The 16,658-nt window shown below is 55.1% G+C and overlaps 1 protein-coding gene across 10 annotated transcripts in view; it reads right to left on the reverse strand.

Annotated features, from left to right (window-relative positions):
• Positions 1-16,658, reverse strand: part of TOGARAM2 (TOG array regulator of axonemal microtubules 2) — a 66,122-nt gene that overhangs the window by 39,802 nt on the left and 9,662 nt on the right. The window contains exons 1-5 of one of the 10 annotated variants that reach the window (XR_008995894.1): positions 7,715-9,494; positions 5,735-5,848; positions 4,019-4,300; positions 1,193-1,404; positions 179-369 (exon numbers count right to left, since the gene is read on the reverse strand). Coding sequence is in view for 8 of the 10 variants with exons in the window: in XM_036903594.2 (XP_036759489.2) it covers positions 179-369; positions 1,193-1,404; positions 4,019-4,300; positions 5,735-5,848; positions 7,715-7,847 (932 nt within the window). In the remaining 2 variants the exon portion in view is untranslated. Of the gene's footprint in view, positions 1-178; positions 370-1,192; positions 1,405-4,018; positions 4,301-5,734; positions 5,849-6,221; positions 7,646-7,714; positions 9,496-16,658 lie in introns of those variants that run through there. The other 9 variants (XR_008995895.1, XM_036903594.2, XM_057497305.1 and 6 more) reach the window with 9 other exon arrangements.

Here is a 16,658-nt window from a genome sequence, read left to right on the forward strand (position 1 = left end):
TAACAAAACTACGGTGACATCCCAGGTCTGTGACTTGTGAGTAGGGGACCCGATCCTTCACAAGTCAGTCCCCAGAGCTCTGCCTTGGCATGGAGGTCCAGCTGTGGGAGCCCAAGCAGACCTTGGGGGGATAGAAGGAGAGAGGACTACAAGACAGCTCTGACTTAGGGCTGCTTACCGTGTGGGGGGCACCCTCGGGCCCACGAGGACATCCTGGCCTGGAGGCAGGAGGCTGGGAAGGGACCCAGCTGCACAGGAGGAGGTCCCAGGGGACACCTCGGCCTTTGGGATGGGCGGGATGACAATGCCCCCCAGTGACTTGTGCATCTTCTCATCGTTGCAGTGCAGGTACTGCCGGGAGATCTGCACCTGGGAGTGGAGGGGAGGGTTTGGGCTCACGGATTCCATTCTGCATGCTCCCCTCACATGGGGTGGTCCCTTTTATCAGGAGACCCCTGGGCAGTAGGCAGTGTTGGGAAGTGTCCTCTGGTTTCTATTCTCAGCCACCCATCCCTGGGACCCCTGGGAAACTCAGTATTTCCTACCATTCCAGGCGAGAAGACTGGCTAGTCGGTCCCCACATCCCTACTCCAACCCCTTTGTTATTATTATTTCTTTTTCTGTTCTTCTCATTTCAGAAGATCCTAGAACATCAAAGCTGAAAGGGATCTTCAGAAATATCTGGTCCAATTGCCCCTTTTTATAGATGTGCAAAGTGCAGCCCGGAGAGGGGAGTGGCTTGCCCGAGGTCACACAGCCAGTGAGGGGCAAGATGGAAGCCGGAGCCCAGGTCTCCTGTGTCCTGGCCCAGCATCCTTTCCCCGCTGTCCCACTCCCTGGCCTAGAATGGACATGGTCAGAAGCACAGGGAGTTCTGGAACATTTAGACTAGAGAAAGCATAGTGACCACCAAGTGTGAGAGAGATGGTCCCACAGCCTCTGCCCAGGAGGGGCAGCAGGGAACCCCTCGGGGCTGCCACCCAGAGCTCCTGGGCCAGCTGCAAACGTTTTGGAGGCTGTGGGGCTAAGATAAGATGAGGCCCCCACCCCCCACCCTGCCATGCTGCCCCATCCTTGAGAGCAACCGCTGAGATACTTGCAGAAAAGCTCAGGACTCCGAAACAGGGTTGGTAAAGGGTGGGAAGGAGACAAAGGGACAGTGAGGCAACGCAGAGCAGCCGAACCTCCGCACCTCCTGGGCACCAGGCCTCAGCTCCTGGGCAGCCTGACTGCTCCCTGGCGGGTCCAGGTCCTGCTCTTTCATTGCGCTGGTCTCGGGGGTGGCAGGGATGCTCTGGATGGGAGGCATGGGCCTGGGCATCTTCAGCAGCCTCTGGGAGAGGCCCCGAGGGATGGTGCTCCTCAGGGGAACTCCTCTGGGGCCCCCCGCAGGATCCAGAGAGGCTGTATGGGGCAGCGATGGGGAATGTGTTAGTCCCAGGAGCACAGGCGGTGGAGGGTAATTCAGATGCCGGGCAACAGGACCTCACGTCCTGGGGAGGCTGGGATGGCAGCGGCGGATGGCAGGAGAGAGAGGGTGGGGAGACGGCAGATCCACCCCCAGCCCCGCCCCACCACGAGGCTGCACACGCACTGAGTGCCCATTCCCCTTTCTGTGAAGTTTGGTAGGAAGTGCCAATCAAAGTCACCTATTCAGAGGCAGGTTGGGCAGAAAGGGAAACAAATCAGTACTAGATTGGGAGTGAGGACAGTAGGTTCTGGTCCTGGTCAGAAGCTGCGTGACCTCAGGCAAGTCTCTGAATCCCCATTTACTCTTCTGTAAAATGAAAAGTGATCACATCATGGAATTACCACAAAGACTTGAGGACATAACTTACATAAAATGCCAGGAAAGGACCTAGCACACGACAGGTGCCCATAAGTTACTTCTGTTTCCCCTGCCTTTTCAGCTAATGGTGTGGAGGCACAGCCGCTGTGACACGGGACACTCTACAGACCACTACACTCCCAGTCCCTTTATTAATACCCATGTGCCAACAGGCATCGCCATCCCCCGGCCCCATCTGCCATCTGTCCTCTCTCAAGGGGCAGCAGCTGCTGGGCACAGCACACATGTGCCTACGGCACAGGCACAGCGATGGGCCAGGAGCTCAAGACTACAAACTGGTGGTGGTGGAAAAAAACTAGCATTTAACTTTTGAAGGTCATTTATTTCCATTGTATCAACATGGTGGCATCAAAACAGCCAAGGCAAAGCACTCCCCCGCCCCCCGCCCACCCCTCTCCGGCCCCCTGCGGGCTCTGCTCTCCCTTGCATTGCTGCAATGCAGTCCCATTCGTGTGCTGCTGGGAGAGAGGTGCGGAGGGATCACAGCCCAGGTGGAGACCATGCCACCAGCACGCCTGCTGGGGCCCCACCTGGGCAGCACAGAGGGGCCAGCGCAGCCTCAGCAAGGGTAGCGAGGGCAAGCCCAGCCCTACTCAGGGGACCAGAGATTCCTGTCCCTCCATACTTGCTGAGGAGCATGAGAGCTCAAAGTCACTTCCCATCTGTACTCGGGGAGAACAGCTCCTGTTCTTTTTCTCACCCCCTGGAACCTTGTCAAAACAAATGACGTGTAGAGAAAGGCTTCAGATCTCTAAGGCAGTAAGTCACTGGTCTGGCAACTCCAGAAGCTGCCCCACCTGGAAATTCTAAGCAAGCCTCTCGAGCACACCAGCCCCCACCTGCTGTCTCTACCGTGCCCAGCCACAGGGCACCTCCCCAGTGGAGCTCCCCTGCATCATCCTGGCACCCCTGTGGCTCCAGGGGGACCAGCAGGGGGAGCTTGTGAGTGGAGAGGACGAGCCGGTCCCAGCTCCAGGTCTGACAGCAGCAACCATGTCCCCCTTGAGAGGATGCCCCCGTTTCATCCTGAGGCTTCAAGACTTCTTATTTCTTTCATCACCCAAGAGTTCATCTAGCTAAAAAGGATATCATTACAGGATTTGCCCAGGAGAAGAGGAGGGAAGGAAATGACAATTTATTAAGTTCTCCCCCTATGCCAGGTGCTGAGAATTCTGTGTGTAATTTTTCATCAAATCCTCAGTAATGCAGAAGTACTAGTACCCCATTACACAGAGGAGGCAACTGAGTCAGCTTAAAGGGGTTACCGACTTGCCCAAAGCCCCAGAGCCCTTGAATATCAGGCCTAAGATCTGAACCTGGCCTGCTCACCAGGTTTGTCCATGACCCAGAGGAGAGAGAACTGCAAAGCACTGCTGTCCAGTCGTTTGCTCATGTATTCAACGAACATTTCTTGAGAGCCTCTTTTGTAGGACATCCTCTGACTCACATTGAGGACTCTGCCCTGTCCTCTTAGAAGTTACCATCGATGCAAGATTCAGGATTTAAACAAATAATCACACAAGTAGCTACACAAATGCAAACTATGAAAAGAGCTAAGAGGGAAGCTACTGGGCATTACTAGAAAGCCTCTCCGGGACAAATGCAGACTAGGGGGGCAAGGGCGCCTCTCTGAGGAAGGCTTCTGAGCCAAGGGAAGGTGAGTGGGGCTCAGCCGGGTGAGGCACGGAGGGAGGTGGGGAGCAGCCGGTCCCAAAGCCTGAGGCGGGAGAGAGCACTGTGCTCCCAAACGGGAAGGTCACTGTGGCTGGCGAGCAGAGACTGGGGAGAGCATGACACCCATGAGTGAGAGCAGAGGGTCCTGGGTGCCTGTGAATGTTTAGAAGATTACTCAGTGCATCCAAAAATCACTGGGTAGTTTATGCACAGTTGGTGGGAGTGGAAGGAAGAATATGATCAGATTTGTAATTTAAAAGGACCCCTCTGGAGCCAAGACTAGAAGGAAGCAAGGGTGGAAATGGGACAGTCAGTTGGGAGGCCACTGCAGAGGCCCAAGCAGGAAAAGAGGTTGGGGCTACAGAGAGGATGCTTGGCGGGGAACCCCTGACCAGCCCGGAAGAGCACCAGCTGCCAGCTAACCCCTGCTGGTGCTCACCGCCGAGGTGGCCAGGGTCACAGACCTCAGGGTGGGTGGCGAGGCCCAGGGCTCACCTCGCAAAGACACTGCCAAGCCATCCGAGAGCCTCCTTTTCTTGAGCTTGTCCTTGATCTGGGTGGTGTCCCGGGCCACGCTGTTGGCCTCGGACTCCAGCGAGGGGAGGGGCCCCAGAGGGTGGGGCCGCAGAGACAGGGCCCCCGGGATCCTGGGGTGGCCATTCCTGGCCTGCCAGCCCTTCAGGGGAGTGCCCAGCTTGAGGTTGCCAGGGTCCCCATGTCCACCCAACAGCGGGGATGGCTTCTCCAGCAGGATGCTCGGCTCTGGCTGGAGAGAGGCTAAAGGAGACAGAGGTCAGAGTGGCTTGGCACACAGTGCCCCGGGTGGCACCCGGCCCCAGCTAACTCTTGGGCTGCATCCCTGGAACAGTGAATTCCAAGTCACTCCTTGGGTCAACTTGTTCACTCAACAGTATCTAGGTAGTGCCTAACCTAAACAAGACCTGTGACATGAACAACTCGGGGGAAGAAAAGGGGGATCAATACGTGGCACTAACACAGCATGACAAGAGGCCTTAAATACCCAGGGAAGGCCCAGGGCCACCATCAACCCATCTTCAGGGTCCAACCAATGCATCTAGTATCACTGAGCACCTGACAGGCCACACGCAGACTGAAAAGTTCAGTTGATTCAGAGCAAATCATGTGCCCGTACAGACACCAGTTTATCCAATTACTCATGCAGTGAACGTCCAATGAGCATATAGAATGTGCCAAGCACTGTCCAAGCAGTGGAGATACAGAGATGTGTGAGTCAGTCTTTATCACTAAGGGACTTTCAGTCTCTTACAGAAATAAGATATGTTCCTACATATCAACAAAATGTGCACGTAGAGGAGGAGCATCCGGAAGTCCCTCATGAAGTGGTGGTTGCAAACCTGGCCTTGAAGGAGGCCAGGAAGGAGCCCGGGGAGGTGGGGGGGGAGAAATGCAAACTAACCAGCTTTCAGAATCTCTGCCGCACGTGCAGCTCTCCTTGGAGTGCCCTGACATAAGCCAAGAGGCCCACGGAAGAGGGCACAGATACCAAGCTGGGGCTCGCACCAGACCCAGGGAAAGCTGAACTCAGACTTAGCCATAGACCTGTAAGGGGACTGGCCTGAAAGAGGGCAAATAGCCACAACAATCTGACTCTCCGTCCAAAATACTGCAACAGGGACTCCACAGAGAAGATGGTCTGCAGCTAGAAGCTAGAGCAGAAAGTGGCGGAGAAGCTGGGTGTCCTGGAAATCACTGCTCCAGCAGCTCTCTCTCTGGGGCCCATTCCCCACCACCTCCCTGGATGCTGAGAGCCGTCCAGACCCCCAGGCGGGGGGCAGCAGACCCTTTCTTCCCAGGGCCCATGGGACTTTTCTTAAGAGAGCTGGGCGTATGCTGAGATCCTCAGCTCCCTATCCCTGTGGGTCCCCTCAGTGCACTCACAACCCCTGAGGCACAGAATTGAAAGGACACACCTAAAACCAAAGGGTGTTTCAGCAGGAGCCGCCGTATAGGTAACATCTGCCAGTAGCTTGAGGACAGTCAGGAATCCAAACACACTCATGTCCTCCCTGCAGGATGACGCCAAGCTCTGCTCTGTAGCCACTGGACCTGACTGGGCAGCTGCCAAGTGGAACCCCCCATTCTCTGCCCGAACTCTCCAGAGAGACCACCCGGGGCACTCAAAGGCCATTTGGTGCGACCAGGTCATCAGGCCAGGACCTCCGATCTCACCTTCTCTGTAAGTCTGCAGGCTGGCGTTGCTGCTTCCACTCGGGAGTGTGCAGGGCCCGGCCCTGCTCCGAGGGACGCTCCCACAGTACACAGCCACTGGAGCCAGAACCTTAGCTGGGGACACGAGCACAGGGACATGCCACCCGAGAGTCCATGGATACCAGGACTGGGAACACACTGCCCCTCAGGCAGCCCCCGCAGCCCCAAGCCCAGGCCCCAGACGGGGGTCTGCCACCCCAAGCCCAGCCAGCCAGGGCCACGATCTGGCCGAAGTCCATGAACCTCTCTTCCCAGCCTTCGGGGCTGGCTGCTCCCCCTCCTCACAGCTGCCTGCCCTCTCCTCCCTCCGGGCTTTGCTCCAAAGCCTCGGCCACACCTCCTGGCCTCCTTCCTGGGCTCCCCTCCCCCTCCCCACCTCCGTCCACTGCATGTGGACCACCCCTCACTGCCAAGCCTTGAACTGTTACTGCATGTGGGAACCCCTCACCTGTGGCTTTGGCCTGAACACACACACACACACACACACACACCACCATGGCAGACAGAGCACCCCATCACCTGCTCAGTGACCCTCCCCTGGGAGTCCTGGGTGCCTCCTCGGCACCCCACCCTGATCCTCCATCCTCTCTCCTAAACTCCCCAGCTCTGCACAGGGCACCACTGATTCCCACCGCAAACACTTACTAAGGACTCAGCCCCTCCCGGTCCCGATGACACAGCCAGGGACAGGGCTGCCTGGGTCCTCAGAAGGACCTCAAGTCTGGTGTGGGGCCAAGTGGGGACCTGCGCTGGCAGTCAGGAAAAGTGGGGTGACCCATTTCTTCAAGCAGCCCTGCCTCTCCCCTGTGCCCCACAGCAGCCAGGCACACCTCCATCTCACACTCTCCTCTCCTCGCCCACCTGGCCCCACTGCCTGCTGGGACAGGCACAGCATGATTCATCTCGGCCCAGTTGGCACTTAAATGTTTGGGAGCTGAATTGTCCTACACCTTCGGGGCCCAGCGCCTCCCAGACACACCTGAGGACTGCCCACGGGGCCCTAACCCACCTGGAGAAGCCCCACCAAGGTTGGGACCCAGCACACCCACCCCCAGGGTGGCAGGACCTAACCCGAGTCAGAAGTCTAGGTTCCCATCCTGTTTTTGTCACCTGTGTGTCTGGAAGAAATAAGTTAACCTCTGAGACCAGTAGAACAAAGGAGTCAGACAGGACCAGGGGCTCACACGATCACAGCTTCATTCTGTTTCTAGATTTCTAGATTCTTCCTAAGCTTTCAGCACCTCCCACTTCCCTGCAAGAATCTAATGTCAGGCAGGATCTGATGTAGCACTAAATCACACAGTTGTTTCCCCACTAACCTACCAGAGCCCCAGGGTGTTCTGCCCCTAGCACACTGACCTGGTGCCCGAACTGCCCCGCAGTCTGGGTCCTTGGCATCCCTCCCAGGTGGCCTCCGGGCCCCTACTCCACCTCCAGGGAAAAGCTACTCTCCACCTCATCAGCACCCATTCCCTCGGGGGCGGGACCTGCTGATTCCCTCCCTCTTCAGAGGAAACCGAGGCTCACACAGCAGGGTCCCAGAGGCAGTGCCAGGCCAGGAACTCCATCTCCTCACACTGTTCCCCGCCTCCTGTCAGCTGCGGACATGGAGACACCCAGCCCGTGAGGTCCTGGCCCCACGTCCTCTGCTTATCCTCAGACTCTGACCACAAAGCGGGTCAGCCCCTCAGCCAGCCCACCAACACAGAGAGGGCAGACAAAGCTCAGGCCAAGTACCTAGAACACTCCAAGCACTTCTAGAACTCTCCCTGGGCCCCCAGAGAGCCCCCAAACAGCAAGCTGAGCAGGAAAGGCCAATGTCAGCCTGCAGAGCTGGGCTGAGATAGACAAGCAGAGCCGCCTGCCTGGCCACATCTCCCTGGCAGATGAGAGGAAGATCCGCCACCACCACCCGCTCCGTGGCCTCCTGGTGCCACTTACCTGGAGGGACAGCGTCACGGGTGCCCATGCCCCCGGGAGGAGAAGGTGCCTGGGAGGTTGTCAAGCGGCAGCAGCTACTTCCTGGGCTGTGAGTACAGTCCTCGGGGGTCCAGAGGGCTCTGACCTGTAACATCCAGGGACCTGTGGTGCGGGGGGCCAGAGAGAAGCCAGTACAAGGAGCAAGCACTTTCTAAACTGTCTCACAGGCAGCCCATCAGGAGCCAAAGCATTCTCACAGTGAAAAAATCTGCCACAGGACCAAAGGACACCTTTTGTCTGACATGTAGACTCTCTTGGTTGCATCAAACCTCCTAAGTGCCCAGGCTGCCTGACTGAGGGCAAAGTTCATTGTGAGAAGTGTCAGTAAAACTGACACACCTGGCTTCACTGTGACATGAACACCTTAGGGTCTCGGGACAATGGAATTTGTCAAGGGGACATCTGACATTTTGTTTCTGCACCGGTTTCTATTTTCTTCAAACATCCGTTACTCTGCTAGCTGCCCTGGAAGCTCATGGTGAAGGCTGCACTTGGTGGCCCTGCCCATCACTCAGGCACCAGCGGGGTCCCCCCAGAAACCAGCTCTCGCTTCCTCTCAGGATGGGCCAGTCTCTATCTGCACGAGGTTCTTGGCCCTCATTCTCACGTCACTGACCAAGCCAAACCTCAGGCCCCCTCAGAGGGTCACTTCATTGTCCTGGGGCTGACCGTTGGACCACTCCCCACCCCTTCCCGGCCTCCCCTAAACCCCTGGGTCAGGCACTAGCTCTTGCTCTGGCCCTAACTTCATTCTCTTTCCATATAACAGGGGTCTCACCTCAGGCTCTGCAACTTCACACAGTTTTATAAACTCTTTGCTGAGATAATGGTGACCCATTTCACCCTGACAGATAGGAAGCTGATCGTTGATAAAATTAGAGGTAAAGGCCATATCTCCCAATTTCTACTTGAGAGTAGCTCCCTCGAGATACCATCTGGGGACAGGGCAGGATGCAGTGCCGACTTCCTCTCTATCAGGAACTAGAAAACCTGCCTTCCACCTGGAAGCCAGCCGCCACCATCCCCACCCAGGCCCCAGAAGGCAGAGCAGCTCCTAGCAACACTTGTGGCCCAAACAGAGGTTCCAGCCCAGCCCTTGCCTCGTCTCACTGCTCACCACCTCAAGGCACTCCGGGTCTCTGTCGGAGGAAAATTTCCCTCACAACCAGGGTAGAAGGCAACTCCCAGTCTGATGACTCCTGGGATAAGGATCGGACCACATGGTGGTGACAAGAAGCCAGGAATGTCCCTGAGACACAGCACTTTTCCCAAGCCAGGTGCTGGAAGATGCTACTCGCCAGGTCCCTACCTCCACCCCTCACCCTAGTGAGCTGGGAAAGAGACTCAAGACGTTGGCAAGGAGGCTGCTTCCGGGAAAGGTCAGCAGGAATGTCCCAGGCACAGGCAGACCTTCCAGGGCTAAATCAGGCAAACAGACTGGAGTCCTTGGGGACAGTGAGAGCGGCAGGCCCCGCAGACTCATGCCACCCATCTCTAACCTGAGCGTAGGCTTGTATGAAAATTAGGTGCAGAAAAGCAGTATTTAGCCATAGCCCTTATTCTCAGCGACAGGTCAGAATCAGTGGGAACTAATTAAAATGACGGATACCATGGCCCCACCTCTGGCCCCTCCTGACAGAGTCTTCTAGGGAGCAAGCCATCGGGATCAGTCTGGTTTATTTTTCTTAACTTCTGAATGATTTTGATGCTCAAACAGGAGTGAGAACCACCAGGCTGTAGTTGGGATTCGCTTTACAATAAGATCACAGCCCTGTTCCTTACCTTAGACGTCGAAGTGATTACCGCTGCCTCAGTTTCCCCAAACTGATCACGCTCTAGGAGGCTAAAGAGAAGATTTGGAGCTGCCTGAGAGCACAGACAGCCTAACCAGGGGCCACCTTTACTGCCAAGGGCCTTCTGAACAAGACTGCCCTCGGCCCGCTCACCACAACCTCCTCAGCAGGCAGAACAGCAAAAGGCCAAGATATCCCCTGTGCTCCAGGCCCTGAGCAGCACAGAAGGGAAACCTAAGTGCACATCAAGCTCGCCAAGCCAGCCAGCAGGCAGAGCCCCTTTTAGGCCTGCCCCTACCTGTGTCTACGCCTTTGACCCCCTCAGGCACCCAGGGCAGGATCTTCTAGGCTCTGCCCAACCGGAGGTGGTCACAGCTGCAAACAATAAACCATGCCTTAATATCTGATGTGAGAGCAATGAGTGGCACCTCCCCCAAGGAAAACCACATAGGCCCAGGACGTGGTGGGAATTTAAAGAGCCATGTCCAACCCAAAAAACCAGAGTCAGAAATTCCAGCCCAAATGTGGATGAAGTTTTGCAGTTTAGCATGGACAGTACTTAGCACCTGACCCCCGAGGCCCAATTCCCTGATCCCCTGTTTGTACCTGGCCCTGCTCTGAGCACCAAGGTGTGGGTGTCCCCTGTTAGAACAGCCAGCCCCTGGCCTAAAGGGCCAGCAGCCAGAGGGTCCTGGGGACCCGGATTCCATCCTCACCCCTGATGCTCTGGCTCCTGCACCCTCAGCCTCAGTTTCCCAGCTCAGGGAATGCAGTGGCCTATGACTGACCATTGTCCACTCTGTCCACTAAAGCTATGGCCACACAGGTTCCATGGTGACCAACACCACAGGAATGAAGAAAGGTGATAAGAAGGGACTCAGGTTTCAAGTGGTAAACAAACAAAAGCTAGGACTGGCCCAGGAAAGAGTGTGGGCTCCAAGGGCAAAATCCCAAACACCCCTGCTCTTTGCACAGCCCACAGGGAGCCAGCGCCCTGCTCTGTGTCCACCTTGCTCCAAACTTCTCTGAGCCCAGGTCCTTTAACTGCCAAAGAGATATTAACCATCTACCTTCAATAGTGTGTCATCACTCAGTACTGAACCGGGCCCCTAGCAAGTGATCAACACCCAGCGGCATTAGTATCCTTGCAATTAACCAAGTTCACAGCCACTGCAGGTGGAGGGCAGGGTGGGAGGCTGTGGAAATAATCCTGGAAGAGAAGAGTAAGAGTCTGGCTTGGGGCGGTGGTGGTTCGAATGGGAAGTAGGGGCAGATCAGAGAAATAATTTAGGCAGCAAGTCAACAGGACTTGGAAGCTGACTAGATACAGGAAGTCTAAGCTGAGTGCAAGGTGTGGACGTGGGGGCTGGAGGGCAGGGTGCCACTGGCCGCTGAGATGGTGACACAGGAGGAGGTGCGTCTGGGAGAGAAACTGAGTCCTGGTGTGGCCACGTGGGTCTGTGGCTTCTCCAGGACATCCAGGTGAAGATATTCAGAAAGCTGCTGGTCTGAGGCTTTAGAGTGGGTTGTCTGGGCTAGAGCTACAGGCCTGGAAAACCCCAGGAAATGACAGTGATTGAAGCCACGGAGCAGATGGCATCAGTGAGAAGACCTGGCCTGAGAGAGAAAGCCCAGAGCCAGGCAGTCCGGGAGGCTGAGAGTGGTGCCAGGAAAGCCCCGAGAGTGGGCAGTGAGCAGAAGAGTCAGCTCAGCAAAGAGGTCAGGTGGGTAAGAGCTGGGGAAGGCCCGCTGCATTAAGGAATCAGCCAGAAGGCTGGGGAAAGCAGTTTCCGAGTGCGTGGGGACCTGGAGGAGCACAAGCTGCTGTTGAGGAGCGCAGGGAGCGTCCGGAAGTGGAGACAGTGAGGACTTTGGAAATTCTGGAGAGGAAGGGAGGCGAGAATCGGGTGGGAGCTGGGCAGGAGTGAGGGCGGATGATGTTTGTGTTTGTGGTTCTCTGTGTGGTTTGAGCACAGGAATTACTAGAGCATTTTCATAGGAGGAGAAGGGCCTGGCTGAAGCAGGGGAACTGAGGGAGCAGGATCTGGGAGCTGGCGGGAAGGGACAGTTCGGGGGCTCTCCCAGGCTGCAGGAGGGCACCAGGCCTCGGGCACGAAGGGAGGGGACCCAGGGGAGTGGCTGGAAAGTGGGAAAGGCCATGTTGGAGGGAGTGTCCATGACACAGGAGGTAGCACTGAGCATGGGAGCAGGACTCAGGAGAGCAGCGAAGTTCTGGAACATGGTGTGTGCTGACCCCAGAAAAACACAGTTCTCTTCCTTTTCCCACCCCGACCCCCACCAAGCCATAAGCCTCCATCTTTGTCAATCTGGGTCTGGGCTGACATCCACAGGGACTCTCATTTTCTGAAGACTCGGCCACTCCTGGAGCTGGCAGTCCCGAGAGCCACCTTTCCCAACACGGGGAGACTGACACCCACACCCACCAGCCCCTCTGTGGGAGGCATCCCGGGGCCCCAGCTCGGGCTCCTGGCTCGGCTGTGACTGCACAGGGGCCAGCAGGAAGGCAGTGCATGGAGGAGACGGCCCCACCACCACGCCTGCTGCTGTCCCTGCCCCTGAGCCCACTCGAGCCACAGCCCGTGTTGCAGATGCCATCTGCTCTGCTGTGATGCGATCGGTGGGGTCAGTCCTCCAGGAACCCCACTGTCCCCCGACAGAAGGCAGCACAGGGCAGCTACAGGCCCGCGGAAACTTAAAGAAACACAGACAAAGTGCCAAGACAGTGCCCAGCACATAGTAATAACCCAATAACTAGCCTGAGGGAATGAAGAACCCGCTGAAGCACAGCCTTTCAGGAAGTCTTGTTAAGAAGAAACTAAGTGAAGGAAACTAACATTTCTCACTCCTTGCTACGTGCCAGGCCCCAGGCTAGGGGCTGCCATGTGAGGTGCCACTTTGCTGCGACATAGAGCAACAAAGCAGACATTGTTGTCCTCACTTTATAGATAGAATGATTGAGGCTCAGAGAGGTTAGGTAACTAGATCAAGGCCACAGAGTTACTAAGTGGAAGCATTAGGCTGATGCTCTCTGCTCTTGAGGGAAGTAGAACATTTCAGAGTGTGTGCTTAGGCAGTAGGCTGGATTAAATTCCACAGCCTGCTAGCTGTGTGACTTCACGCAGCTAAACGTCTCTGAGCCTCTGTTTAACTGCAAAATGGAAATAATAATATCTATCTCACAAGGTTACTGAGAGTATTCAGTATGATATGAAAAGCAATACTGTGTCTGGCCCCTGGCAAGTACTCAATAAACAGTGATTATTAATATTATTGTTTACTATTTCACTGCATGTGTTCAGATGTTCAAGAAGAAGGAAAATGTCCTTCCTGAAAGTTCTTGGGGCAAGAAAATACAGAGGCCTGGCGAGGCTGGGTGCAGAATGGAGGTGCCCCCTGGTGGGGCAGGACGTCCTCCCATCGGGTGGTTTTCTGGAGTGAGCGGGAGGCAGGAGGCAGTCCCCAGGACACGGCCTGAGTACCCCCTGCCAGGAACTGCTCCGATAGAGCCCTTCCTCCGTTCAGGAGGCAGTTAGCTCCTGCATCTTACCTCCCGGGACAGGGTGGTCTCAGGGGCAAGAGCCCAAAGCAGAGCTTCATGACCGTCTTTGTGCCCAAGGCAGCTGAGGAATGCGGCCTTCCACCTGTAAGAGCTCAGCATGAGCGTTAGGTGTGGGGCGGCCGGGGAGGGAGGGTGTCGGGGGACAGAGAGAGCAAGAGGAGAGCCGCACAGAGTCCAGGGCTATGACACTGGAAACAGCCCCCTGCCCCTCCCCAGGAATTCTGATATGAGAATCACTGGTTAGAAGACATGGGAAAGCCTATGGCTGAGGAAAAGCTTTATTTAAGCTGTGCTTGAAAAACAGCGACGGTAGGTGACAAGCGGGGCTGCCCTGTTTGTCTCTCGAGCTTGGGCACTGCACAAGGGCATCATTAATTAAGGGGACACCATCCGCACTTCAGATGCTACTGATTAGTAATTGACACAGCCCTTCTCTAATCAGTAGAAGTGAAGTGCCTGGAGAAAAAGGCGTCTTTTTCTAACTCACACAAAGGCACTGTATGAGCAGGTGGTGGCCCTAGGGACAAAGGTTACGTGATGTATCCATAGATTTACAAAATTCAAAATCTTCTGAGTCTTCCCCCACTTTTCTGTATCATGTTGATGCAAATGTAAGTAAGCGATCAGAACAGATGCTAATAATTTAATGAAGTTTCACATTGTGGGGACAGGAAGTGCCTTAATCTGCTCTGCTCTCACTAAATTTCAAGCCGCAAGGGACCTCAGAGATCAGCTAGTGTCTTAGCTGGTAAGTGAGGAGATAATCCGGGGCCTGGAGAGGCTGCATGACTCACCCAGGCCATCAAAAGAAGCTTTTACCATACCAGGCCCCCCACCACTACAGGCATCACACTGGCCACCAGCTGGCAAGACCCTCGGCAGAGCTGGAGGGAAGCTTCCTTCGGCAACTTCCCAGCAAGGCCTCCCCCAAGCGGTCCCCTCCGCGTGGCAGTGTACGCTCAGAGCCATGACAGCGCGTTCCTGAGGGCTAAGATTCTTGGTGGGGCTGGCTGCCATTTGTCAAATCCTGCCTGAAATAACACAGCTGCCAGCCACAGCTTGGAAGGCTTCTACTCGCCCTGAGATTTCCGCCATTAAGGCAGGATTACAGAGCTTCGCCGTGGTCTATCCTGGAACCTTGAACAAAAACTACCTGGTCTATTGCCCAGGAATGCTTTCTACATGGCTTAGCTGTTCAGGGACCCCTGCCCAGCAGCTGGAGCTCCTGTCTTCAAACTGCCATCTGAACACTCATTCACAGGTATGAAAGGACAAGAGGACTAGGAAGAAATAAAACATCCTTTCCAATCAGTCTCAGCAAAGGCATCTAAGTGTCTGTCACACTCCAGGAAAGGAGTCTCGGCAAAGATGCCCCTGAAGGAAGCTCAGCAGACCTCAGACACCAGCTCAGTCCTGTTCCCATTGGCCCCAGGAGAAAGCTGACGCCCCATGTCCAAAACCCAGACTCTTTCATGTCCATCTCCAGGGCATGAGCCAGGTTCTTCCTGGGAAAGTAAAATGGCTTCTGTGGAGGGCCATTTCTTTTTTCTGTCCTCATCTTATTGAAGGGAAATCCAAGGCCCAGGAAGGGATGTGAGTTGGGCCAAGATCCAGAGGTTCTGAGGCAGAGACAAAGTGGAGGTCTCAGACCTCCGGACAACTGCTCAGGAGCCACGTCTGCTGCTCAAAGATCAATGACAGAGAAATAACTTTGATAAGTAATTGGTCCCCTACAAAGGTGAATGGTGGGCAGTGGAGGGAACAGAGGGGTGGGGAAGGCAGAGAGAAAAATGGAGGTCAGGAAACTGAGTACAAAGAGAGGGCAGAGAGGGAGGAGACGGTGGGGGGACACCCAAAAAGAAGGAAAGAAGCAAGGAAGAAAGGTCAGAACAGGTACTTCAACATCTTGAGAACCAGAGATAGGCAAATTAAAGTCACAATGAGATGCTATCACCAGTCTGCAAAGATTGGCAAAAAATAAGATTGTAGCCGATACCAAGTATTGATGAGATGCAGCACACCAGGGACTGTGTGAGGGGTAAATGGGCTTGACCACTTGGGAAAGCAGTCTTGTTTTATCTAATAAAGTCAAAGATGTGCAATTCTGCTCGTAGGTACCCACCCTAGAGAAAACCTTGCACGTGTGAACCAAGAAAGTACAAGAATGTTCATAGCAGCTCTACTGATAACAGCCAAAATTTGGAAATGACCCCAGTGCTCAATAGGAAATGAAGAAATAAATGCTGCTGTATTTGTGCCATGGAATATTCCACAGCAATGGAAATGAACAAACTCCCGCTCTACTCAGTCCCATGGATGACTCCACAGCGGAATGCTTAGTGAAAGAAACCAGACACAGAAGGCTCCATAGAGTGTGATTCTATTTATATAAAGAAAGACAAAATTAAACAGGGTGTTTAGAAATGCATACATAGATGGTAACACTTTCTTGAAAAGCAAGGAAAAAATAAGGAGTGTGATTAACCCTGGGGGGCAGGGAGGAGGCTGTGATGAGGAAGGACCCGAGGAGTGGGGGTCTCGGGTCTACTGCCAGGTGCCTTTTTCTTGACCTGGGTAGTGGCGGCTACATAGACATTTACTTTATAACTCTTCTTTATAAACTGTTTGTGAGTTTTATACATTCTTTTGTCTGCAAACAGTAAGCATAAAATAAATAATAAATTTCCAGGTATCCATGCTGGTGAGCAGAGTCTGGTACGTCTGAGGTGTCCCTGGGGCAATGGGAGACCTTCAGAGACAGGCTCTGCAGAGCTCAACCTGACTCTCTGGTGACCTGCTTGCACTTTCTTCAAATCTGCGAGGCCAAGGCTCCACAGGCTGAAACAGAGTCAGCCAGCCTGGGCTTGGGAAGGTTGCAGGGCCCTGTCCCTCCAGGGCGTGTGGAGCATGCAGGGCTGGCCCGGCTCAGGGCCAGCCTGATGACGCGCCGCTGCACACCCCACCCGGGCCTGGGCACACCAGCTCCCCAGTTCAGTGAGGCGACACAGAGCCCGGCCCACCCACCCCTCCCAGCACTCTGGACGAAACACCAGCCCTTCAAGGTCCCCATCCCACAAAGGCTTTCTTCCTGGAGACAGGATTCACAAAACCCTTGTTTTAGAAGCCTGAAATCCGCTCTGGAAAAGAGTAGGATCATCTCCATAATCATAGCAATGGCATCAGCAAAGTGACTTCTATTTAGCACAGAGCCAAACATGCCGGTGGCTGTCCTCACTGTCTCCACTCCTCACAAGAAGCCCCAAGGGAGGCATTATTTAACCCCACTTTACAGGTGAGAAAACCAAGACTCAGGATGAACAGAGCCTAAGTCCACACAGCCAGGAAGAGAAGCCAGATCCCCAACCGCAGGAGCCCCTCCAAGGCCTGCACTTCCCTGGGCGCCCTAGTGCCCAGAGCACAGACTTCCCAGGCTTGCCCATCTCCCTGCGCCTTGGCTGGGTGCATGCCCCTGCGGCAGAGCTCACCCAGACAGAAAGCTCTGACAGAGGCCGTGCCCTGGCCGGGGAGGGGA

The sequence above is a fragment of the Manis pentadactyla genome, chromosome 2, assembly GCF_030020395.1.
Source record: "Manis pentadactyla isolate mManPen7 chromosome 2, mManPen7.hap1, whole genome shotgun sequence".
NCBI classification, from domain to species: domain Eukaryota; kingdom Metazoa; phylum Chordata; class Mammalia; order Pholidota; family Manidae; genus Manis; species Manis pentadactyla.